Source organism: Capricornis sumatraensis, chromosome 13 (genome assembly GCF_032405125.1).
Source record: "Capricornis sumatraensis isolate serow.1 chromosome 13, serow.2, whole genome shotgun sequence".
Taxonomy (NCBI): Eukaryota; Metazoa; Chordata; class Mammalia; order Artiodactyla; family Bovidae; genus Capricornis; species Capricornis sumatraensis.
In genome coordinates this window covers 59,854,576-59,881,586 of record NC_091081.1, presented here as the reverse complement: position 1 = coordinate 59,881,586, position 27,011 = coordinate 59,854,576, and the positions used below count along the sequence as shown (strand labels likewise).

Below are 27,011 nucleotides of genomic sequence, written 5' to 3'. Positions count from 1 at the left end.
AGAATAACATGAGTAAAAAATGAGGAAGGTTGGATTTTCACTTGATGGGGAAAAAAATGCTTTCCCCTCTTATTCATTTTGAGTCATCCTTTCTGCTAAATGGATTCAGTGACACTTTTTGGTAATGCCCTTTGTATTTTTTGCATAAGACACTTTGGATATATGCCCATTGTGTTCTTTTTTTAAACAGACTCCTTTAGTGGAAAATACACACACACAGACACACACACACACACACAAATGTTCACAGTTGCCTATTATATTATGACAAGTAGGAAGAGGACACTAGCAAGGTTCTACATAATGAGAGATCATCCATTGTTACACTTTATTTGTCTCCACATTTGGACAGATCGGGAATAAATTTGATTAAATTTCCATTGAGAACCGTCCCCTCCCCGCCCCCAGGAACATGTACCAACAGAATTTCAATGAGCATAAAATTAAAACATTCTGCATGTTATAAGAAAATTTGATTTAAAGGATTCTAACAACAAAAAGAAAAGGGAAAAAAGCTATTAAAGTAAACCTCCCGAAGGGAGTCAACTGCTTTTCAGTGCATCGCGCGCTGATGCCGACTCTCCATCCGCGCTGCTCGATATTCATGAACCGCTGTGTCTTCCAGCTCTGCTTTCCCTCTCCCTCTGCTTTTCTGGCGCGGCTCTCCCTCCCCCTCCCCCCCCACCCCCCTTTCCTCTGGCTTCTGCTCTTTCTTACTCCTTCTCTCAGCTGCTTAACTACAGCTCCCACTGGAACTTGCACAATCAAAAACAGCTCTCCTCTCCGGCAGCCTCCACAAGCGCATCACCTGGAGCAGAGCGACTCTCCCAGTGCACACGCCGCAGAGCAGCCAGGTAGCTGGGGGCGCGCAGGGGGTGCCCTTCTCCTGCGGGGCAGCAGCCAGAGCCTCTCCTCGGAATCCGGGGCATCCTGGGGTCCTGTTGCGGTGATGCCTGCCTTTCGGAGCAGTGATGGAAAAAGAAGAGCCGCTGTCGGTGGAAACTGAGAGCGGAGAGAGGTTGCGGCAGAAGCCGGTGCTGCAGAATGTGTGAGTGAAAACCTAAGCCGCGCTGCATTCTCCATCCCGCTCGGTCTTCGTCAGCTAGTCCAGGAGGCAAGAGCGAACCAGATGCATTGACCAGGTGGGGGCCACCCTGGATCTGTTAACCGTGAACTCCCCACTGTGGAAAATGGTAAACAAAGACATGAATGGATTCCCAGTCAAGAAATGCTCAGCCTTCCAATTTTTTAAGAAACGGGTAAGGACGGGTTTTGTTTGCTTCTTTTGTTTTCTGCTCTTGTCTGAAATGCCTTTGATTGCTTGCCGGAGGTAAGCCCGAGTTTCGGTGGCAAAGCCCCGAATGGAAGTCGTGTGTGTCTGGTCGCAGTGGTCCAGCTGGGAAATAGACCTGTCTTGATGCAGATTTGAGGGTGAGGGCACCTAGGCAGAGTTGCTAGGAGGAGGGGGTTGGGCTGAGATGTCCTAAGGATGGTTTAGAGCTGGGAATGGGAATTTCCCAATCAAAGCCACAAGATTACAAACCGTTTCAAAGAGAATTAGCCTGGGTACAGTTATTGGCTAGTTAATTTGGCTGGGGACTAATTCCGTGGTGCGCTCTTGCTCTCTCTTATCTTTGAAGGCTTCAACTTTTCCCACACCTTTCATTCACTCAGTCTCAAGTACAGCTTTATCATCTTCCTGCCTCAGAAGCAGCAGCTTCCAGCTTCCCAGATTCATCTGGCCAATAACTTGCTGAGTCTCTATCTATGGTAAAAATAGCAAAGGACTAAAATGACCTTTCAGAGAACTGATGGAGTCCAGCATTTTAAATCCTCTATTTCAGGTTGCCTCAATTTTACTTGGTACAACCGCCTTTCATGGGCAGTGTAAATTCAAGTGATAATATGGGGTTATGCTGCTGTATACTTTTATTTCTTAAATTCTTGTTCTTCTGTTCAGGACATTAATGGTACATTGCTTGTAAATGAGCAAAGAAAAGGGAGCGGGTTTTCCTTGTATTTCACAGTAAACTCAGTTCACTGTAATGGTCCCACTGGTGGTCTGCGTAAATCTGCAAATTTATACATAAGTGAGAGGTAAGAAATGAATGATTGTTAAGCAACTGATGACTGACATTCTTGTGGAGCGTTTCTTAAGCAACAGCAGCTTCCTCCAGCCCCCAGCTGCCCTGGTCTATTTGATACCCTAGGGCAATTCCATCAAAATGATTCTCTTCATTCATTCTCGGTTCCTTCATTCAGGTCTTTCCTGTGCTGCTCCGGAAACACAGCCCTTCACTTAAACCACCAACAGAACACTGTGAACTACACACTGGGCTGGACTATGTCCTGCACCCAGTGGGCAAGCTGGGAAGGCAGGGCTGGGAACAGCATGTCAGTCCAGGTCAGAGGGCTAACACAGTTTCCCATACACCTGTGACTGAATTCCCATCAGTCGAGCAAGACCTTCCCTAAAGTCCATGGGTCAAAACATATTCATTAAAACCAAAGCAAAACCCACGTTGTCCTGGCTTCTGCACCGGAGGCCTCAGCACTTGGCAAGGAGGTCTCCCGCTGGAGGAGACTCAAGTTGAATTGGAGCAAGGCAGTGCCACTTCTCAGAGTCCACCATGTTTCTTCATTTTTCCTGTAGCCAAGATATTTCCTTCCAAGGAAAAAGCACTTTGTAAAAACAACAATTTCCAACACAGTAAACAAATGTTTTGATAATAAATAAAAAATGCCATAGCTGATAACTCAGTAGTTAAACTCTTTACTCTCATTTAATTAATTAATTAAATGAATTAATTAATTAAACTCTTTACTCTCATTTAATTAATTGACTGGTGGTACTGAGGGGACAGTGACGGTGATTTTTTTTGGTTGGTTGGTTCTTTATTTGTATTTATTTATTTATTTTAATACTTCTCAATCAGATATATTGAATCAACTGAGTAACTGTCAAGTAGATTTTAAGTTTTCTTTTATTTTCTTTGCTATCAAAATGTGCTATAATAACTGTTAATTTACGATCTAGTTTCTTTTTTGCTTAAAAGCAGAATTTAACAGTAGCCTTCAGCTGCTGCCTCTGTAGACCTTGCATTTTGCAAAGAACTAGCCAGGGTACTGATGTCTAACCTGAGTGCTTGCAGAGAGAAAGAACGTGAAGTCAAGATATGTAGGAGACCTAAGAAACATGGGTTCTATTCCTCAGTCAGGAAGATCTCCTGGAGGAGATCCTGGCAACCCACTCCAGTATTCTTGCCTGGAGAATCCCATGGACAGAGGAGCCTGGTGGGCTACAGTCCATGGGGTCCCAAAGAGTCAGACACGACTGAAGCGATTTAGCATGCACACACGCATCCAGCCCCGCAGCTTCATCTGCCTTTGAATCTGGGTCTATCATTTTCTGGAGATAGTATCAGAAACCTCGCCTCTTGTTGTCCTTACTCTTCAAGGACAAAACAGCAGAATATGCCTTTGTGTCAAATCATGGAGGGCCCTAAGAGATAAAGTCTGATTCTTGTCCATACATAATCTTTTCTGAAAGTTCATTTCAGTTTGTACCATGACTTTGCTATAGGTTTTGCTTTTTTATTCCTTTCTTTGTTTGGGGTCTTTAATTACAGAGCTAATATTTAAGTAAATGTGTAAAACATTAAGATAATACCCAGGTAAATTCCTCTGCCTTTCTTATCCAGAGGTAAATGTTGACATCTATCTTTCCCAGATCTTCTCTATGCATCTGTATGCACATTTATATACTAGAATGCCTTTGTTCTCAGCCAAGAATAATCCATTTTTCTTATATTCTATTGTTGAAGTTCCACAGATTTCTGCATATTTTATTTTTAACCTACTTAGACAGTCTTACAAAATGAACCTTTGTCCAATGCCCACATTAAACCATGAATAGATCTTGGAAAAAACCCATAGATTTTTTAGGGCTTACTAAAAACATGGAGGTTTGGACCCAAATTTTGATGGCAGAAAGCTTAACTAGTGCTTCTTATGCCTCTGAGATATTTCACAAGAAGCCTAAGAAGGTCCCCAAAAGGGAAGGCAGAATGATCCACCCTGTGATTCATTTAGAAGAGTAAGTGTAGCACCATTTATTGAGAGCTTGCTATGTTCTAGAAGTTATGGGTCAAGTGCTTTATAGGTATTAGCTCATGAAATCCTCAGAGTCATCCTGTGAAATAAGAAAACATTAAATGTGCAAAGCACAGCTTAAGAGAGATTAAGCAACCAGCCCAATATCACTTAACTAAAAAGTAGCAGAGCCAAAATTTAAATTTTCCTTGACCCAAAGCCCATGTTCTTAATCCAGACTTTCTATTTTTGAATCACACTCCCACCCCCTTTTTTCTTCCATAACAGAATCTTTTTTCTCCCCAAGTAAAATCTTTATGCCATTATGCAATTTATAAAACCTACAAGGGGACTAGTCCTCAGCTGACTCTCTCGAAGCTTCTTTCCAACCCTCAGTCATGACTGAGGCAGCTCTGGGGAGCCCAGCCTCAAGGAACACAATCTAAAGAAAGGCAGTCCTGGTGCTAGTTCCCCCAAATCCTTTGGATTTATGCTTGCCACCGCCATGTCTTAAAAGCTCAACTAAATCAGCTTAATTTCATTTAGTTGAGAATAGCTAAGCTAAACTCAGTAAGAATTCTACTTCCATTCTGTATGTGTTAATGATAAGTTAACATTAGATGCCTGTGGATTATTCTTTATTCTTAGAATCTCTGAAAAATTCATTTAAGATAAATGGGAAAATGTCCTTATCAGTTTTATTGTCAAAATCTAAGAGCTTTAAGAGGTATAGGGTTTGCTAAAGATAATCCATTTTCATGGATTTAAAGATTTGTTCATGGTTCAGATTCTTGCATGGACTGTAGCCTGCCAGGCTCCTCTGTCTATGGAAATCTTCAGGTAAGAATATTGGAGTGGGTAGCCATTCCCTTCTTTAGGGGATCTTCCCAACCCAGAGATTGAACCTGGGTCTCCTGCATTGCAGGCAGATACTTTACCATCTGCGCCACCAGGAAAGCCTGCGTTATGACTCAGAAAACACCAAAAATGAGATTATGTTCAACTTGATAACCCATTTTGGAAATTCCTTAGGTATGTAAATCAGTTCATTTCAGTCACTCAGTCATGTCTGACTTCGATCCCACAGACTTCAGCAAGCCAGGATTCCTTATCCTTCACCAACTCCCGGAACTTGCTCAAACTCATGTCCATCAAGTCAGTAATGCCATCCAACCATCTCATCCTCTGTCATCCACTTCTCCTCCTGCCTTCAATCCTTCCCAGCATCAAGGTCTTTTTAAGACTTCTAAAGACATAATCACATTATCTTTCATAACATTTCAGAGGATAACTAGGCAGGATGGAATTTTGGATTTGGAATATGCACCTTAGAAACTCTTGCATTAACCTACCTATTTTAAAGATGTAGAAACAGTACGTGGCAGGTGAATCACTTACTCAACTAAAATGGGGCTAAGCCAGTCCTCACAGGTAGGATTTTCACTGCCAGATCAAGTGTCTTTATTATTATTATTATTATTATGCTCTCAAACTGGTTCAGTTCTTCAGGCCTCATTCATTCATTCTTTAAGAAATACAGTAGGGACAAAACCCATTTCATCTTCCTAGTACTAACTGCCTTGTGACCACCAATTTTGACAAGACACTTTTTGTTGAACTTGTTTTGACTCAGTATATCATGATTTTGTGCATTTGAACAATCAATCTTTTGCATTGTTCTTTACTAATGACAATGTTTTATAATGACTATCACCTATGCTTACCCCGGTGGCTCAGCAGTAAAGAATTCAAGTTCAATGCCAAAGATGCAGGAGGACCAGAATTTGATCCCTGGGTCAGGAAGATCCTCTGGAGTAGGAAATGGTAACCCACTTGAGTATTCTTGTTTGAAAAATCTCATGGAAAGAGGAGCCTGGTGGGTTACAGTTCATGGGGTCACAAAGAGTCAGACACGACTGAGAGACTGACCACCACCATACTTACACAGCCCTAATATTGTTGATCACTGCTCTAGAGGCTGAAGTATGTTATGCATTTAATTTCTCAAACATGAAAAGTCTATGGGAGATACTATTGTTATCCTAATATGGTAGATGAAGTGTCGTGGGCCGAGGTAGAGGGAGTAATCCTACATCATACAGCTAGTTTGTGGGAGGGTCAGGAAGTGGATCAAAGCATATGGCTGCAAAGTCTCTATCCTTCACCACTGCACATCCTATCTGTGATGCTAAACAATCCAGTGTGGTCAAAAGAGACTTGAAGAGGTCTGATGGCCCTAGCCTCCGCCTTTCTCTAAAAATGATGGGGAATAAAGCAAAGGGTTTCAGGCTAGTTATGATGTTTCTTCTAGCAGAGCAGAGAAATGAGATCAACCTCCTCTGAAGTGGTTATTCTACACCACCATTTCTAAAACTTCATCCCTTTATATTTTACTTCCCTTGACTGTTCTATTTGTTGCTGTTCAATCGCTAAGTCGTGTCTGACTCTTTTTGACTCCATGGACTGCAGCATGCCAGGCTTCTGCGTCCTTCAACTCCTGAAAGCAGCTGAACTGGAATGATAATAAAAGTCCTTTTCTTATGGGAAGCTCTTTACGTCTTCTCAGGGGGCTAGCGTTTACTGAATGTTTCCTAAGGGTCCAGCCTCGCTAGTGTAACAATTTACTGGTATAATCGTCACAATCACTCCATTATGCCCATTTCACAGCCAAAGAAGCTGAGTCAGAGGAGTAAGCAGTCCAAAGTCATGGTGCTGGAAGGAGGTATAGCCACAATCCAAATTCAGGCAGTCAGCTTTAGCACCACCAGTATTCCCATTCGAGCCACTGCAGTAAATGACAGTGAGGCAATCACCTCTGTAGGGATGTAAATTCCATCCAGAGAGCATTATGTGGGGTGGATGGAAGTGGGGAGATCGTGGTGGTCACAGCTGTGGTGAATGATGTCTCCCACTGGACTCCTAGAATAACTTCCCACTGGAAGACAGCAGGAATCAGAAGTCTGTCTTGGATTTTTCCAAAATATATTTAATCATACTTCCTGAAGTCCTGGTGGCTCAGAGGGTAAAGCGTCTGTCTGCAATGCGGGAGACCTGGGTTTGATCCCTGGGTCGGGAAGATTCCCTGGAGAAGGAAAAGGCAACCCACTCCGGTACTCTTGCCTGGAAAATCCCATGAATGAAGAAGCCTGGTAGGCTACGGCCCATAGAGTCGCAAAGAGTCGGACACGACTGAGTGACTTCCCTTTCACTTTCCTGAAGCCACAGTGGAGATGTCAATGGCTTCTGCTGTACTGTCTTCAGAAGTAGCTAAAATCTGAGCCATTTGAGTCACACCAGTGTGCACTTGAGGACATAGAACGCAACCGCAGTCACCCTGCGCTGTAACCGCAGGACCACCTGGAGCTCCCATAGGGCAGGAAGGTCCTTAAGGATAGAGAACCCGTTACCTTGTTCTCTATATCCCCTCCTGTGTGTGCGTGTTAGTTGCTCAGTCATGTCTGACTCCTCATGACCCAGTGGACTGTAGCCCGCCAGGCTCCTCTGTCCATGGACTTCTCCAGGCAAAAATAATGGAATGGGTAGCCATTCCCTTCTACAGGGGATCTTCCTAATCCAGGAATCAAATCTGGGTCTCCTGCACTGCAGGCAGATTCTTTGCCATCTGAGCCAGTTCTATATTCCTTACTAGTCAAACCATATTTGTTAAGTGAATGTATGAATCAAATAAATCAATGAATCCTCGTATTAAGTGATCCCTAAGTGGTTGCCTTGTCCTCCTGTTTCTGTCTCGAGATAGATGAATGGCTTAGGAAGGTAATGCATTTTAGTTCTGTGTTTAGATGTGGATAATATACGTGAGGACTTTGAAAAATAACTTAAATCCAACTTGAAGACAAGTTGTCACTACACTCGGCAGCTGGGAGGGAACCTTGAACTCAGCTCATTTAATGATCAGTGCCCACACCACAACTTCTTTTCTGTAATGATTTTCTTGTCAGGACAAACAAGACAGACACAGTCATGATCCATGATCCACTACTCTCTTTTGATTTTATATTAATATAAATCACTGAGTTCAACACTATACGTTATGCATTGTATATTCTCTTACCTAGAATCCTTAAAGCACCTTCCCAATTATTATGGGTTTTCCTCATTTTTCAATGTGATCTTAGGAGGCCCTTAGTGTGAAGAGAACTTTGAAGAGGTTTTTTTCTGCTTTGCACAGTGAGTCTTAGAGGGGATGGACTGGAGCAGGGACTGGTTAGGTTAGGTTGTGCTGGGGGATGATTCTTCACTAGCACAGTACACAGGTAAGGAGTAGCAGATATTTGTCACTTTGACAGTTCTCAAGAAAGCCCAGGATAGTTAGGCTCTCATTCTGCCACAATGCTTCGAAAATATTGTGAAAGGAAAGTGAGTTCCTTAAAAGTTCCACTTTTTGGAGAACAAGTACACATAAACTGTTGTAAGAGACATTCTGAGCGCACCCATATCTTATGATCTATAAATGCTTAACAAGATAAAGTGAATCTAAAACAGAGCATGGCTAGTCATGGAAACACATGCCCTCATTTGGAGATTTCTGATTATAGAAGTGTAAGGGGAAGAACTGATAGGAACTGAATGGATAGAAAAGCTTAATCAGTAATTTAAGTGAAGCTAAAGATAGTTTTTATTAAAGGAAATATCAAGTGTGATATATTTTTATGCACACTAGTTAATCCAAACAGTTAAGCCATACTTTTTTTCCACCCCCACCCCCAGCCGTGCCTCGAAGCTTATGGGATCTTAGTTACCTGACCAGGGATTGAACCCCAGGCCACAGCAGTGAAAATGCTGAGTCTTAACCGTTGGACCACCAGAGAATTCCTGAAGTCAATGTTCTTAACACTGGCAGATAAGGAGAAGCCTCCTGACTTACATGGGATGCTGTTTCCTACATGCTAACTAGAACCTTGGTTCCTAGCTTGGAGCATAGAATCTCCACCAGTGATGGGGTAAGGATGTGTATCCCTTGCATGGAGTTGAAGAAGGCTAAGTTCACAAGGCATGCAGTTTCTCAAAGGGCTTTAACTGGAGCTGTGGCCACTACTTCTCTGGAGAGTCCCATTCTTCAGAAGTCCAATCCTTCCTAGCAGAAAAGCAGGCTGCCAGGTCCTTAGATTCAATGCATCTGCCAGAGCTGGGAACAAGAGAGTCATCTGCCAGCCACCTCCCCAGATCCTTGGTCAAGGGCAGGTGGCCCCAGCCATTGGCCAGCTTCCTCTGGCAGCCTACACAGTGAGCTAGCAAATTTTGAAAGCTTCTGTGTAGGAGGAGGAGGAGAAGGAGGCACGAGCAGGGCGATGGAGAGAGCAGCCGGCCAGGCGGGCTAGGTGCTGCCTTGGCTTCCTTCTGCAGCGGCTCCGGCATTTGCGGACAGGATTACTAGTAGTGTTTGTTTTCTCTCACACCTATTTCTTTGCAGCATTCTGAAATGATTTCATAAGTATTTACAACAAAGAGAAATGAAAATCAAGGCTGTAACTAGGACGGCAGGAGAATCTTCCCCTTGGTGATGCAAGATGCCAAAATATTACTCTAATTGCTTTCCAGAGCCTGCTGTGACATTTTTCTGGGAAGAGTCCGCTGAGCTATTTTTATAGCATGGGGGTCACCTTGGTCTCTTTTGTCCTCCTAAGTCAGGGCAGTCACCCAAAATGCCTTTGTTTGGGGGATGACTAGTCATAAGTTTCTTTCCTTTTTCTCTTCCTCTAGCCCTCCTCTTCTTTTCTCTTTTTCCTTTTCTTCCTCCACCCCTCTCCATCTCTCTCCTGTCTCTGAAAGATAGGATCACATCAAGGCCAAAGAGAGGAAAGCATGACAGAAAATACCCTTAAACTCGTGTTCCACAGGAAACAGGGAACCTGTGTTCTTCTCACGCAGTGGCTTCAGGAATATCTTGCCACCTCCGGGCCTGGTAGAGTGAAATCAGCCAGTATCAAAGATCCTGACAGCTCCAAGATATTAGTTTCTAGAAACAGCAAGGTAAAAAGGGCCCCCAAATAGTTAAAACATTTTAAGACTCAAATTTTTGTGGAACCAAAAATCAAATCGTTTGATATGTAAAAATATGTATTTTCAACGTTTTCTAGTCACAAATATCTTTTCTATAGATTGCTCTTTCTGAAAATTGAATATCCTTTGAAACCTAAATCTTTCTAGACCAGTACTAATTTGGGTTATTTGTGGGGGGGGTGGGGAAGTGTAAGAAAGAAAACTGAGTATGTAGCTTCTGGAGTATTTAAAAAGATTCAAGTAAAGCTAAGTAACAAAACAGTGGAGAGGTCGTATGAAAGTAAAGACATTAAAAATGAGCTCTCTTTATAGTCTCTTACAGCTTCTCTGAAACCTAGAATATAAACTCCCTGAGCCCAGAGATTTTTTCTGGGTTATTCAGAGCTTTGCCTGAGTGTCTGGTACAAAATAGTATAATATGTAGTAAACACATGTCAGTAGTGTGTGTTTAATGGATCAATAAAAACAAAAGGGCTGGGGGAGGGCAGATGAAGTGTAATTATAATAACAATACTCGGTTAAACGGAGAGGGCACTGATAATGAGAAAGAATTTAAAGAAAATCTTAGTGTCCATTTTTCACTGCTTTAAATAGTGCTGACATGGCAACCCATAAAAGTGAAGAAGAGCTAGAACCCAAGGCATTAATGAATTAAAATACTCTAACACAGGTAGTGAAACAATGTTGTTGTTTGGTCAGGCTTGGTAGAAACTAGATTTGAGCACAGAACCTGAAACTGGATTCTATTTTGATGATTAGGTTAGTATTTTTATGCTGTTAGATGTAAATGATTTTTTAAAATATCCTTGTAATAACAAGAAAAGCCGAATGAATATACTGAAAGTGAAAGTGAAGTTGCTCAGTCGTGTCCGACTCTTTGCGACCCCATGGACTGTAGCCTACCAGGTTCCACCATCCATGGGACTTTCCAGGCAAGAATACTGGAGTGGGTTGCCATTTCCTTCTCCAGGAGATCTTCCCAACCCAGGGATTGAACCCGGGTCTCCCGCATTTTAGGCAGACGCTTTACCTTCTGAGCCACCAGGGAAGTATTAGTGTTTTACTGAAGAATATGTTTAACGGAATTGTAAGGCTTAAGGAGTTAAGAGATATCAAAGATATTAGTCAGTTCAGTTTAGTCGCTCAGTCGTGTCTGACTCTGCAACCCCATGGACCGCCGTACACCAGGCTTCCCCGTCCATCACCAATTCCCAGATCTTGCTCAAACTCATGTTCATCAAGTCGGTGATGCCACCCAACTCTGTCGTCCCCTTCTTCTCCTGCCTTCAATTTTTCCCAGCATCACGGTCTTTTCCAGTGAGTCAGTTCTTCACATCAGGAGGCCAAAGAATTGAAGTTTCAGCTTCAGCATCAGTCCTTCCAGTGAATATTCAGGACTGCTTTCCTTTAGGATTGACTGGTTGGATCTCCTTGCAGTCCAAGGGACTCTCAAGAGTCTTTTCAACACCACAATTCAAAAGCATCAATTCTTCGGTACTCAGCTTTCTTTATAGTCCAACTCTCACCGCCATACACGACTACTGGAAAAACCATAGCTTTGACTAGATGGACCTTTGTTGGCAAAGTAATGTCTCTGCTTTTTAATATGCTGTCTAGGTTGGTCATAGCTGTTTTTCCAAGGAGCAAGTGTCTTTTAATCTCATGGCTGCAGTCACCATCTGCAGTGAATTTGGAGCCCAAGAAAATAAAGTTTCTCACTGTTTCCACTGTTTCCCCAACTATTTGCCATGAAGTCATGGGACTGGATGCCATGATCTTAGTTTGCCATGATTAAAGACATCTATGGCACTTAATTCATGGAGGTAGATTATAGAATTTCTAATTCATCTCTGGGTGAGAAATAAAAAAAGCTTCTAGAAACTATCTTTGATTTTCATTGAAATAGAATTTGTATCCATTTCTTAGTGCTACCATAACAAACTACCACAAACTGAGTGGCTTAAGCAATCAATTTGTATTGCTTCACAGTTCCGGAAGCTAAAAATTTCAGAGGAAGGGGTCAGCAAAGTTGGTTCCTCCTGAGGGCTGCAAGGAAAGGGTCTGTTCCAGGCCTCTCTTCTGTGCTTGTAGATGACCATCTTCTTCCTATATCTTTCCTCTCTATTTACCTGTCCAAATTTTCCCTTCTTGGAAGGACATTGTGTGTGTGCTCAGTCACTCAGTTATGTCTGACTCTTTGCACCTCATGGACTGTAGCCTGCCAGGCTCCTCTGTCCATGAAATTTTCAAGGTAGGAACACTGGAGTGAGTTGCCATTTCCTTCCCCAGGGGATGCATCTCCTGTGTTGGCAAGTAGACTCTTTGCCCTATCGCCACCTGGGAAGCCCTTTATAAGGACATTAGTAAGTTGGATTAGGGCCCACCTTATTTTAACTTGGTTACCTTTGTAAAGACTCTATCTCCAAATAAGTTCACATTCTGAAGTTCTAAGGTTAGAATTTCAATATAATAATTTCGGAGCTGGACATAGTTCAACCTATGACCAAAGTTTTTCTTTATCATTGAAGTTTCAGTTATATGCGAAATGGAGAACATCCCAACAGGATGGGCTCTAAGGTATAATTTTTTTTTACTTTGTCAAAATCATTTGTAAATTCTAGGAAACAAACTATTGCAGGAAATCTATCACACTGGAGAGTATCAGGTTATTTACAGGGGTCTGGTACATGAGAATATGTTTTTTAAAATATAGGGATGTGTTCGAAGTAAGTAGTAATTTAGAGAAAAAAAGTGCTGCTAAATGTTATGTAATAAAGCTTTAGGAGCTTGATGGCTGATAAGATGTCTAATACAGCATCAAAGAGCTTACAACTAAACAATAATGATCTCTAAATGAATTTCTCTGAACAATATCAATATAATTGCTTTCTCTTCCAACCACTTAACCTAAAAGATTAAATGTTACATAGTAAGAACCAGGACTTAGCACTTCCTATATACAGAGCCTTGCTTATCAGCTTTGACAAAGCAGTCATATCTGATTTATTTGTCTATTAGTCAGTTTCTACGTAAAAGGGCCCGCACCTTCTCACTTTGCCACTAATAAGATGCGGAAGCCATTGCTAATAATTAGTCTTCTAGGACAAAGGAAACACATTAAATCAGTCATTTGAGAGTAACCCTTGGACCTAATCTCAATTAGATGGAATTTTTTAATCTGATATCTTGACAGCTCTTGCGTTATGTATTTTATTCTTTTCCAAAAATCAGAACAATGAAAATTTCTAGCATTGTCTTTCTTTCTAAAGTCATTATCTTTCAAATAACAGATTCAGAATTAGTGTTGAAACTACCCCCATTTTGTTTTTTGTATTATCATCATCAACAGCCAACATGAATTGAGCACCTATATGTGTTAGGCATTATGGTAGGAATGCAGATATAAAAATTATATCTTCCTTTAACAAGTACCTACTATATATAGCACAGGGGACTAAACTCAATTATCTTGTAATAATCTATAAGGAAAACAATCTAAAAAATTATATATAACTGAATCACTTTACTGTACACTTAAACACAATATTGTAAACCAACTATACGTCAATTAAAAATAAGAAAAAACGAAATTATATTTACCTTCAGTCTCCCCATCTTACCCCATCCCCAGGAACTTGGATCACGTCTCTCTGGTATATACTCTTTATAATGCCTTGTACTTTTTATTAGGGCACTTGTAAATCTGCAATCACATATTGGTATAGCTATTTAATTAACATCCTTAACATTAATTAATATCCTCCTGGACTATGGCTCAAAGGGTAAAAGCATCTGCTTGCAATGCAGGAGTTCCAGGTTCAATCCCTAGGTTGGGAAGATCCCCTGGCGAAGGAAATGGCAACCCACTCCAGTACTCCTGGAAAATTCCATAGATGGAGGAACCTTGTAGGTTACAGTCCATGGGGTCACAAAGAGTCGGACTTTACTTTCACTTTCACTTTCCTGAACTATGATCTCTATGAGGACAAGACCTTCTCTCTCTTTTGCTTCCAATTATACCCTCAGGGCTTGGCACTGGGAGGGTTATCAATAAATCCTTGGGACTGGGAGGGTTATCAATAAATCCAATTTATTTATTCAAAAATAAATTGAAACAAAAAGATAGGATATTATGAAATTCTGATAATGGAAGAGAGGAGTTAATCTTAAAACCCTTATTGAAATGAAAAGTCCCTTATATTTAATTCTGCTTTGTTTTAAATGGAGGCATATGTGAACACTCCATGTCTGAGACATATTTGTATTCTAAATGACATTTCTTTGGAAGCTAGTTTTTTGTGTTTTTTTTTTCCTATCATTTACTGTTCCCTGTGAAGAGATCCACATAATAAATTGCCCTTATAATTTAGCAGTAGGCGAAAGATTCTTCTTTTCTGAAACAAATCACAGTCAGCATAATATAATCCCACAGGTTTGCCTCAGTTGCCAGGAAACTCAAAGCTAAATTTAAAGGTAAATTTCAGTGAAAAAATTAGACAAATCTTCAGAAATGACTTCTCAGTTGCTGAAGTTGGTTTTGAGCTTGTGTTTTTATTTTAATTCTGTTGTTTCTCACTGTAACTTGCCTCTAAATCAAGATAGATGGTATATATAATACAAAGAAAAAAGCAAAAAGGACCTATCAAGGATGAGTTCCAACTACTAAAAAAGTGGATAATGATTACTCAGATGCATCACTATGATAATACACAGCATACACGGAAGAAAATGTAGTTCTAAACTATGAAGCGCTTCTCTGCTGAGTTTTTCTTCTTGACAATGCTGCTTGCTTCAGATCTAATGAAATTAACCACTGGGCCACAGAACTAATGGGTTTATCATCTTGGCTGTCCTACATAAGCCACTGGGACTCAAAACTGTAGGAATGTTTATTCTCTGTCCCACCAAAACAGAGTATACATTTTTCCCCCTAAAGTATACTATATTTCTGTTGTCTATTGTTGCATAACAAAAATAACCCCGCTCAAAAAAATACCCCAAATTGAATGCTGAAATCATCCCCCCCACCCCATTTTTTTTTCTCTTTTTTTGGCTTATGATCCTATGGATTAGGAATTCAGGCTGACTCATTAGAGTCATTCGTGGCTCCGTTCCATGATGTTGGCTGGGTCCTCTCCTGGGCTGCGTTCAGCTGGAGGCTAGGCTGGGCGGGAAGGTTCAAGAAAACTTCACTCTCGTGTCTAGTTCCTCGTTGCTCCTCTGTTGGCTTCTCTCTCTCTTCATGTAGCTTGACTTTCCACACAGCATCATGGGCTTAACATGGTCAAACTCCTTAAAGGGCCAATGGCTTCTGAGAGGATATATTCTAAGAGAAAAGGGGACTCTGCCAATCTCATAAGGCCCAGATGCGGAGGTTCTACAGTGTGACTTCCACTGTATTTGATTCATTAAGAAAGCCACAGGGCCAGTTCAGATTGGAGACGTGAAAACATAAACTTCATCTCTCAGTGGAAAGAGTGGCAATTTACTTTTACTACTATTGAATAGTTCGATTTGTGCCATTGAGTCATAGTGTAATTTTTCCAAATTGTGTCCAATTGTATTGATTTTATCTCTAAACATTTTTTTTAATTTATGCATTTGGCAGCATAAAGTCTTAGTTGCAGCATGTGGGATCTTTCATCTTCATTGCACATGCAGGATCTTTAGTTGCAGCATGCAGGATCTAGTTCCCTGTGACCAGGTATTGAACTCAGACCCCCTGCAATGGGAGCATGGAGTCTGAGCCACTAGACCACCAGGGAAGTCCCACTTCTAAACTTCTGAAATCAAAACATTCTGAGTTACACTAAAAAGTAGCTTAGTCTCTCAGTCATGTCCGATTCTGTGACCCCATGGACTATAGCCCACCAGGTTCCTCTGTCCATGGGGATTCCCCAGGCAAGAATCCTGGAGTGGGTTGCCATGCCGTTCTCCAGGGGATCTTCCCAACCCAGGGATCAAACCCAGGTCTCCCACATTGCAGGTGGATTCTTTCCATATGAGCCACCAGGGAAGCCCAAAAAGTAGAAGAAAAACCCAAACTTTAATAGGACAAAATTATTAAGGCCTCTTCATAAGGATCAGACAAAACCAGCTGGATTCTTAGCTGCATTCTTACCAGCCTTGTAATATTGGCCAAACGATGGAAGTTCTAAGCCTATTGATTTATCTGTAAAATGGGTTTTAATGACAACTCTTACCTCTTAGAACTGTTGTGAGAATTAAATGATACAATGTGTGTAAAGCATTTGACCTCAATGCCTAGAATATACTAAGTGCTCAAAGCCTGTTAGATATTATCAAGACAGACCTCAAAATATGACCTTCCTTTCTAGCCTACCTTTCTACACTTTGTGTTATGGCGTAAGCTGTGATTTCACTTATAAGTCTACTTGTAAACATGCTGCTCACAGACTACTTTGCTTTTGGATTTTATTGCTTAAAGGTCATTTCTCAAAAGACTTCTGCATGGTCAGCAGGCTCACGCTTTTACTGAGTTATTTAGGTGCTTCCAGAGGCTCAAGAACTAGTGAACACAATTAATCTATCTTCTATGGATACTTCTCCCTAGAACAACGGCAGTGGTCCAGCTTCACTGCTGAAACGATATTTCATTTGCCCAAGATCTCATTAAATCAAATGACACCAAATTACTCTGCTTCCTTAGCTAAATGTGCACAAAGCACTGAGGAAAGAACAGATGCCTAAACCCATAGGTCCAATGTGTAATCAGTTATTAATGCCATTCGATCTGAATGTAATGCCAGGTTTTCCTTTCTAATCTCTTGCATTGCCAAATCAAGACTTGATATGAGTTTGAAATTCTAAATCAGAATGCACATTGAGATGACTCTTAAAATTCTTTTCCGACTCCCCTTCATGAAAATATTTCTTATTAAAGGCTCAGAAACTTGGATTGCAATGAATTTTCATCCCTCTGTTTGAACTCTAAGATCAAGCTCTTTGTTACTTCTCTTGTCATGTGGACATTTATCCATCATCTCAATTTCCTCTTTCTTGGCATGCCGCCCAGTGGACCACTCTTGCATGAAAAACTCGTGGCCCAGGGCTGACCAGGCTGTCCTCCTACCTCTGGGCTATTTCTTAGTTCCATTTCAGGCTCCTCCTCTCCATTCTATGGGATTCTGGGGGAATATGAGAGTGGTTCAGGTGGCATGGTTGGCTAACTTGCCTGTCTCTCTCTCTCACCAACTCTTTCTCTTTTCTCTCTCCCTCTCATTCTCCATCTTTCTTGCTTTCCCATACACTCTCCTTTCTCTCCCCTTCCTCCCTCTCTTGCAACACACCAATTTATTCATTCCTGTGCTTTAAATTCAATCCATATGTCTTTCTTAAATTGATCAGTTCTCTAAATGCCTGATTCCTATTCCCAGTTGCCTACTTAATATTCCTGTTCAAATGTCTCACAGATAACTTGAATTAATCATGTCCAAAAATTGAACTCTTGATTTTTCTTCCCATCTAATTTTATTCCTTCCCCAATTTCCCCCAGCTCAGTAGCTGAAATTGCCAAAGACTAATTTGTTACAGCCAGAAACCTAAACATATTCCTCTTTCTTTTCTTCCAACATCAATGCAATAAATTAATTAGCACATACTATTGAGTTTACCTCTAAAATGACTTTTGTTTTTAATCCCCTTCTCTTTATTTCCAGGGCTTTGGTGCAAGCCACCCCCATCACCTTATCTTTTGGACTCTTTAATAAAAAGTCTTTTTCCCTCTTATCTCTAAATCCACTCCTCCTTGCCTTTCACTTCCTTGACTAGCCCATTAAGAAATCTCTGCACTTTAGTCAGGTTATAGTGGAGAGTTTCTTGAGGGAAAAAGGCAATAAAAGAGGACAGAACTTCTCCAGAGTCTTGCAGAGAAGTAGCAAACTTGGCCTTAGAAGCTGAGTTCTTTCTTTGTGGCAATAAATTCTTTCAGATATCTACTGTTATACTTTGGTTTTCTCTTTTTTCTTGATGTACTTTTTTTTTTTTTAATTCAAAGAAGTATTTCATTTTGTGAAGAACTGAGGTATAGCTGATGCTAATATGCTTTAGTTTAAATTACATTATTCATCCCCACCTACCACAAGGCAAAAATAAAGTCATAGTTTTGCTAATCACAAGGCTACCAGAGGCTTCAAAACCCTGTCAGAAGGAAATGGCCTAATTCTTTCTCTGGAACTAGAATAAACAGACATATCCAGACACTATTTCCAAACTGGAAATTTTTCCAGATTGGAAATCTTTGTTATTTTTCTTATGAAGCAGAAGCATAAAATAATATTAGGAACCATATTTTTGTATAGGTTTTACTATAATGTCAGCTGACCGCTTTGGGTGGTTTAAGTCCTCCACATTTGGGACACATTCAGCATCCCTAATACCTTATACCCTTTACTCCTTGGCATAACTCATCACCTCTGTTATCTCAGGAAGACACAGACTAGGCCTCCATCTTGTCAGTCTTACCAATCTTCTATCTAAGAAGTCTTATTGTTGCCCATCCCTCACCCTTATCCACACTCAGCTAAATTCTACACTTTTTTCCTAGTCAGCTATAGTTTCATGAGATCCATAACACTTAACCAGATGTTAGAAATTGCATGGCTTACTTTCTTCAAATACCTCTTCAACTCTTAGTAAATTCTGACTTATAATAATTACCCTTTAGTGATTGATTATATTTATTAGCACAGGTAGCATTTTTATAGCAGTCAATTTAGAAAATGTTCAATGATTTCTTTCTCCCTGTGTCTAATAATTCAGCAATGCAGGTAGGTGTCCTTAGCCTTTCTTTACCAACAAGGATTCTGGGCATCAGAAAGATTAAGTAACTTTCCCATGGTCACACAGATAAGAAGGTCCACATCAATTGGTGACATTTGAGATTCTCTTTCCATTACATCACATCACTTCTCTAGCAACTGCTGTGGTTTTTCACCAGACCTTTTATACTCATCATCTATTATTGCAGGAACTTCAGAAAATGGAAATAGAGTTCTTTATTTTCATGCTAATATTTGTCAGATTCTTTGGTCTGGGATTTTTTTTTTTTTTTGGTCAATTCTATCTTCTAAATAGCTCTGGCTCCCACTTTCCTTACTTCCTGAGCGCCTGCACTGCCTCTTCCCTAACTCAGGCCTCCTCCATTCTTCCCTGAAGAATTGCTACCACTGTTAAACTGGCTTCCTATAGCTAGTTTTACCCCCACAGAATCCTCCAAACTGCAGTCTGGAAGAACTTTTTAGAACACATGTTAGAGCTTGATGTAAACGCACTCTTAACACTTCAATGTTTCATCATAGCTCTCAAAATAAATTCCTAACTTCTTAGTATTGCACGTAAAGCTTACCAACACCTGGCCCTTGCTTATTTCTCTCACCCCTCCTGTCTTTCTCTTTTTGCTTGTCCTTCCTCATCCACAAATTTCATTCTCTAAGCATGTTGAGCAACTTAATTTTTTCCATCTATATATCTCACCATCAATCCTGGGGCTCATCATCTGGGGTTCACAGAGAGAGATGTCTCTGATTGGAATCCAGAAACTTGGATGGACAAACTTACGTTTATTTTCACCAAACTAATTCAACTTTAGTATTTCCTCCAATTATGAATGTAACCAATAAATGGTAGTAGTATTACTGAAGTGAAGTGAAGTCGCTCAGTCGTGTCCAACTCTTCGCGACCCCTTGGACTGTAGCCTATCAGGCTCCTCCGTCCATGGGATTTTCCAGGCAAGAGTGCTGGAGTGGGTTGCCATTTCCTTCTCCAGGGGATCTTCCCCACTCAGGAATCGAACCCGGGTCTCCCACATTGCAGGCAGACGCTTTACCGTCTGAGCCACCATTAGGACCTGTAATTTTATCACTAATAGAAATCACAGGTATTTTCATATCACATGGCAACTGTTGAAAGTACTACAATATATTATGTATGATCATCATTACAGAGAAATTTATAGTTGTTATTATCTCTCATCTAAACCATGGTACCTAATATAGCAAGAAAGAATCACATATAGTGCTGAGTATATAGTACTGAAATATTTAAAAAATTTTGCTACCTGCAGTTTAATATAATCAATTGCCTTTGTAATCCTATGTATTTTACTTTATTCATTGAAAACTTATTCTAGGAAGGGACCCCTAGGCTTCACCAGATTGTCAGAAGGGTTCAAGGCTCAGAAAAGGCAAGATTCCCTGTCGTCATGGTTCCCTTTCCTTAGAATGTTCTTTTCAACTTCATACTCTTCACCTGGCCAACTCTCACTCATTTCCTTGGACGTAATTTATACCTCTTTTTTTTTTTTTCTTTTCAGTTTGGCTATACAGCAGGCATACAAAATCTTAGTTCCCCAGCCAGCGACTGAACCTGTGCCCCCTGCAGTGGAGTGCAGAGACTTAGCTACTAGACCACCAGGGAAGTCCCAAGGGTGGGGTTTAAAGGTAGCCCTTGAAGGTCTTTTCCATGATCCTCCAAGATTGGGAGAACTTCCTGTCTGTTTTTTTGGCAGTGAACTTTGCTCATTTATGGACTGTTTTCACTATGGTATTGATTATCTTTCAATCAACTGACTAACACACATTCAAGCTCTTTGAGGCCAGCCCAGTGGCTTTATCTCTGTTATATCCACCATGTACAACATGTAGAGGTGCTCAGTGGTCCTCTGTTCAACTGATTCTCACCCCCTTTTAGCAGTATGCCATCAGTGCCATTCATTGATACAAACATTTATTCTGAATCTCCTAGGTCCCAGGTACTTTCTAGGCACTGGAAATAAAGCAGAGAATAATACAGAAAGAAATTCCTCACCTAGATGCTTACATGCTCACCAAGTGAGCTAGTCAATAAACAAAATTTACGAAGTAAAACATTCCAGTCACAAAAGAACAACTATGTGATTCCTCTGTTACAAGGTACCTAGAGTAGTCAAAGTCATAGAGACCAAGAGTAGAATGGTGGTTGCCAGGAGCGAGGAGAGGAAAGAGGGATGCTGCTGCTGCTAGGTCACTTCAGTCGTGTCCAACTCTGTGCGACCCCATAGACGGCAGCCCACCAGGCTCCCCCGTCTCTGGGATTCTCCAGGCAAGAACACTGGAGTGGGTTGCCATTTCCTTCTCCACTGCATGAAAGTGAAAAGTGAAAGTGAAGTTGCTCAGTCGTGTCCGACTCTTAGCGACCCCATGGACTGCAGCCTACCAGGCTCCTCCATCCATGGGATTTTCCAGACAAGAGTACTGGAGTGGGGTGCCATTGCCTTCTCCGAAGAGGGATGAGGAGTTACTATTTAACAGGTACAGCCTTTCAGTTTAGGAAGACTGGTCTGAAGATGGATGGTGGTGGTCACACCACAATGTGAATGAACTGCACACTTTGAAATAGTTAATATGATAAAGGTTAAGTATATTTCATCACAATTTTTCAAAAGTAAAACACACTATATTAGATGGGAAATGTGCTGGAGGAAAGTAAAGATGGGAAGTGGGGAGAAGGAAGCCCTGAGAGAAAAGAGGCTGGGAGAGGCCTCAGAGGTACGGATTTCTTGCTTGTTTTTGCTCAGGGTCTGAGCTTCAGGCACAGACCACCTCTTTGGAAGAAGATTCAGAAAGACCTGACTCTTCTATATGATCATCAGCAGTGGATACGAAAGTAGAGGGTTTTTTTTTAACATGTGTTGCTAAGTTCCCAAGAACTGGTTGCCTTGCATTCCCCTAATGCCTTCTGGGAAAAGCATACATTCTGTAAGTGAAATCTTTAGGAAGAATATCGGCATCTCTAATTGTTACTTGGACCTACCATTTATCTTTCTCCTCCACTTTTCAGTTTGACATAAGCACTTCTCTACCGTGCATCATCAAAGAATTATGAGACCATTTGAGGAGGTGAATAGGATTCATTTTTGAAAAATCAGATAATTATATCTGATTTATGTCTCTTGTATCCTCATAAATCACCTTAATATCCATGCTTCTGTAAGTTTGGTTTTATACTATTTATTTTTCTAACTCACAAAGATAATCAATGGGGAGTCCAAGTCTAATTGTAGTCTTTCGGTGAGTAGTTTGACTTCTGGTTCTTTTTTTATTAAAATACAGGCTTTTATTCAAGTAAATACTATCAAACTTTGAGGTTTAAAGGTTTGATTTCAAAGTTTGATCTACAAAATATCAAAACAACTGGCTATAAAGTGAAACTTCTTTCCAGTCGAGGTTGTTTATGCTTTGCAATATCAACCACAGAGCCTAGTTGATTTTTTTTTAGAATATTTTGACAAATAAATAAACACAGACCTCCTAATACTCTTGTTTGCCTCTAATCTAAAATTTCTGCCATGCAGGGACACTGTGACCAGAAAGGTCTCATGAAATATTCTATCTACAAGTCCTTTGTAATGTTTTCTTATTTAGTTATAAAAACTGTTTAGAAGTTTAAAAAAATTACAAATCATTCTCAATGAAATAGTGAGACTTTCATATCTTACTGGAAACTGGCAAATGATGAGTCATCTTATCTTGCCTAGATCCTAAAGTACAGATTACCAGAGCTGAATTCTTTAAATATTAAAAAATATTCCTTCCCTCCTCTTACCATCTTCTGAGACACTCAGACAAAAAACATGGAGTTGAACTGAGAACACAACCTAGAAACAAGCAAGTTATCTAATTATAAAAATGACATGTGACTTAGAGAATAAGCTTCTGTGATCATGGTGCTACCATTAATTTCCCACTTTGGATCATTTTTAATTCTTTCAGATAGGAACCCTTTGACATTTCAATCATTGTGAAGATGTATTAGTACCACTTCTAACATTCTTAGCAAATGGAAATATTTAAGTGACTGCTAAAATCAGAATCCTTGACTGAATGTGTTATCAGCTTCAGGGTTTTAAGGCCAGCAACGTCTAGTGTCAAAAACTTTTAAAAGTCATTTTTTTCATAATTTAGATGAATACTGAATCCTTTTCATTCTTTTTTCCACTTTCTATATCTATTTAATTTGACATAAAATAATCCCTTCTCTTACAACATCTAATCTATTCCTGGGCTTTATTTTCATAATGAAATTCATTTGTGCACAGTAATGAACCCCATGGTTTCATTAAAGGAAACGAATTTAACTTATCTGAATCTTGCTTTCCTCATCTGTAAAATGGCAAAAGCTCTTATCACCTAAGAGCATGATTTATGGAATGATTTGCTCTCGGTGTAATTTGTAACCAATGCACACGCCCACCACTCTCCTTCAGCACAGAGCCCGATGAATTCTCATCTGAGCTCTTTCCAAAGGCTCCTCACAGGGCTCTCTGCTGCTTAGCTCTCTTCACTCCACAAACTATCCCACACATGGCTGAGTTGCATTTCACATGCAAGAAGCAAGTGTGAAACTGGCTTGCTCCAGAATTCATTACAAAACCCTTAAACCCAAGGTCCTCAGCAGCATGTCACCCCATGAACCTGCCAGGCTCCTTTGTCTGTGGGATTCTCCAAGCAAGAATACTGGAGTGGGTTGTCGTTCCCTTCTCCAGGGATCAAACCTGAGTCCCTTAAGTCTCCTGCAACGGCAGGCGGTTCCTTACCACTAGCGCCACCGTAACTCTCTTTCCCACTTGGCTTTCTTCTAATCCTCCTCCTCCTCCTCCCTCTCCCCTTCCTCTGCCCTTCTTCCCCTTCCTCCTCCTCCTCTTTCTTCTTCTTCATGTTCCCTGCAATTGTTCATTTGCTCATTTAAATATATTTACTGAGGACTGATTCTCTGAGCAATTTGTAAGGTGCTAGAAGCAGTGATGAGCCAAACCAAAGAAGTTCCAGGGAGGGCACTACTTATATAAAGACGTAGGTGGGAAGAAGTGCGGAATCTATGAGGAGAGGTGTATAGGCTGAGCAGCGGGAGTAGAGAGTCTGAAAGTAGGGGCAAGTTTGTGGAATAAAGTGAAATAAACAAAAAAGCAATAGAACCTCACAGACTTCCTTAACGTGTTGTGTAGCTGTGTCATTATTCTGAGCACAACGAGGAACTCCATTGGTTGAAGAGAGCTGCAATTCCCTGCAATTTTCCTTCCCCCAAGTTCGTGCTTCTGCAGTTTCTGAAGTGTGAACTACACTCTTCATCTCTCCAACTCATAAGCATTATCTCGAGGACCAATTTCAATAGCCATTTCTTCCATGGAAAAGTTCCTCCTCTCCCTAAACCAGATGAACTTGTATTGAAGCCATTTAGGTCCTTATCTCTTTCAAGTACGACACTTCTAGGGTCTGATAGGATAGCTACTAGCTCCATGGGGTTATCAAACACCTGAAATGTGACTAGTCTGAATTGAGAGTAAGTTGACGTACATACCAGAGGTTAAAGACTTTTATGAAAAAAATAAAGAACATAAAATACTCCGTTGATAAGTTCATACTGACTACATTTTGAAATTATAATATTTGATTGTGTTGGATTAAATAATTATATGTTCATGTTCAGTCGCTTCAGTCATGTCTGACTCTTTGTGACCCCATGGGCTGTAGCCTGCCAGGCTTCTCTCTCAGTGGGATTCTCCAGGCAAGAATACTGGAGTGGGTTGCTATGCCTTCCTCCAGGGATTCTTCCTCACCCACAGATCAAACCCTCTTCTCTTCTTTACCACCAGTGCCACCTGGGAAGCCAAATAATTATATGATTGAAATTAATTTCCTCTTTCATTTTCCTTTATTTAATGCAGTTAGTGGAACATTTTAGATTATTAATACTTATGTGGTTCACATTATATTTCTAGTAAACAACACTCCTCTAAACTGTATAATTCCTGAATAGTGAATGTTTATTCAATTATGTATTTGTTTATTCCCCTAAGGAACACGCTAGCTTGTCCATAGTAAAGACTCAGTAAATACTGTTTAAATTCATTGCCATTCTCTAAAGTATTTTTTTTAAGTACTTTGCGATTTTAATACACTTGTCATTTTTAGAGATGTGCAGCCAAAACTCCCCAGTGAAAATAATGGGTGGGGAAGGGGAACAGGTTTTTTCCCCCTTGGCCCCGAGAAGTGTGATGTACACAACATGTGGTTTGACCATGGCAGACACAATGGGTCATGACGGGTGATTCAGAAGGTTGCTCTGTTTCCAAAACAAGAATTTTTATTGCAGTATGTGGAAGGAGCATTAAGACAAGAGGATCCTTGTGGTTTCTCGCTGTATCTGTGGAAAAAATCTGCGGTTAAGGTTTAAATTAAACTGACATTAAAAGAGCCTTTGTAGTTACAATGCGCATTTTAACATCTGTTGCTATAGCTATACCAGCACTGAATATTGTGAGTGATGGTTTAGGAGTGGTAGAATAAAAATGTGGTTTCCTGCCTATGATTTCCTAGAGTTGACTTGATCTTTTTTAATGATGAGACATCGACTAAGGAAAATTATTAAGCGCGTAGAAAAGAAAACAGAAAGCACAAATTACTAAGATTCCAGGCACTTCTGGTATGAGGGGAAAAGTATTTAGGACTTCCCAGCGCCACATCTGTAATTTTATGGATTCTTTTGTTTTGGCCAGTTTCAGGTTTAGAGCAGTTTTCCTTATGGTTCATGGAGGCTCTCCCATGGCAACCCTGCACACACATTCTCGTCTTTGTTAAGGGACCTTTGAGGATGAACCAAAAACTATTTTTCATCATAAAATAGTTGGGAACACCTCTTAACCAATTTGTAAAACTGACTGCAAGGATATTTTGTTTTACGCCCTGGATAAGATGTTTCATTTTAGACTAGTTTTCGTTCAATTGATTATGGCCAATGGAGAAAAAAATCGCATTATTGGATTTTCCTCTGAAGAAGCAGAGGGGGAGCTGCATCCAGAATTAATAAACACCTCTCTAACATACCATCATCATATGTACTTATGGTAATGTTGTTTCTGTTTGTTTCTCAATAAATTTGAGTAAGCTCAAGGAACTTTGGCTGAAAATAATTTAATTATGCCAAACATACTATATATGACAAATACTAGGATAAAAAGGTGTTTGTATATTTGTTGTGGTGGTGTAGTACATTCTGTGGCAAGGCAGCAAAAACGAGTAGATAGGATTCTGAAAAACATTGGACCTGATTCTGCATCTTACTTGCTCTGTGACTTTAGGCAAGTCAAGTGGCCTCTGTGAGGCTTAGTATTTTATATATATATATAAAATAGGGATGATGTTGGCTCTGTGGGGCGTTATGCATAAGAGGTGATAACTGCACAGTGCCTGGGACACAGTAGTTCTTCAGTAATAGAAAACTGGTTTTAGTGTATTGAGATATTATTGATGGACTCATTGGTAGAAATTTGACATCATTTTTACTGAAATAGAGTTTTTACTTGAATGAATGCTGAACATTTATGAGTCTAGAATGGGGAAGAAACATCAAACTCAGGTTCTGTAACCTCAGATATTACCTCACTCACAAATCATGACATTTTACATACTCACTGTTAATATATGGCATCAAAAATTCAATGAAAACAAACAAAAACAAGATCTCAAATAATCATTTGAATTTTAGTGTATTTGATAGCATTTTTTTCCCCTACGAAATCTAGTCTCTGAGAGGAAAGCAAGAAATTCTATGAAAACTGACTTTAGAAAGAACAGTTAATATTTTTCTTCTTGTTCATTTATATGCAGTAACCAAAATTAGTCATTTAATCACTGTTCTGAGATGATGTTTTCTTTACCAGGCTAGTATATGTAGAATTCTGAAATAAGGTCTGAAAACCCAGGTTAACTAGAAAATTAATGTCAATTATACTTCAGTTTTAGAGTAACTTCAAATTCCAAATGAATAAACTTTTCTTCTAGTCAAGGACTAAAAATATTTTTTTCACCACATGTAAAATCTGGAAATTTTTAACTATGTCT

At 40.2% G+C, this 27,011-nt stretch overlaps 1 protein-coding gene across 1 annotated transcript in view; it reads left to right on the top strand.

Annotated features, from left to right (window-relative positions):
* Positions 1 to 1,190: 1,190 nt before the first annotated feature.
* Positions 1,191 to 27,011, top strand: part of SGK1 (serum/glucocorticoid regulated kinase 1) — a 109,616-nt gene continuing 83,795 nt past the window's right edge. The window contains exon 1 of the mRNA XM_068985488.1: positions 1,191 to 1,259. Within this exon, the coding sequence (XP_068841589.1) occupies positions 1,191 to 1,259 (69 nt within the window). The remainder of the gene's footprint in view (positions 1,260 to 27,011) is intronic.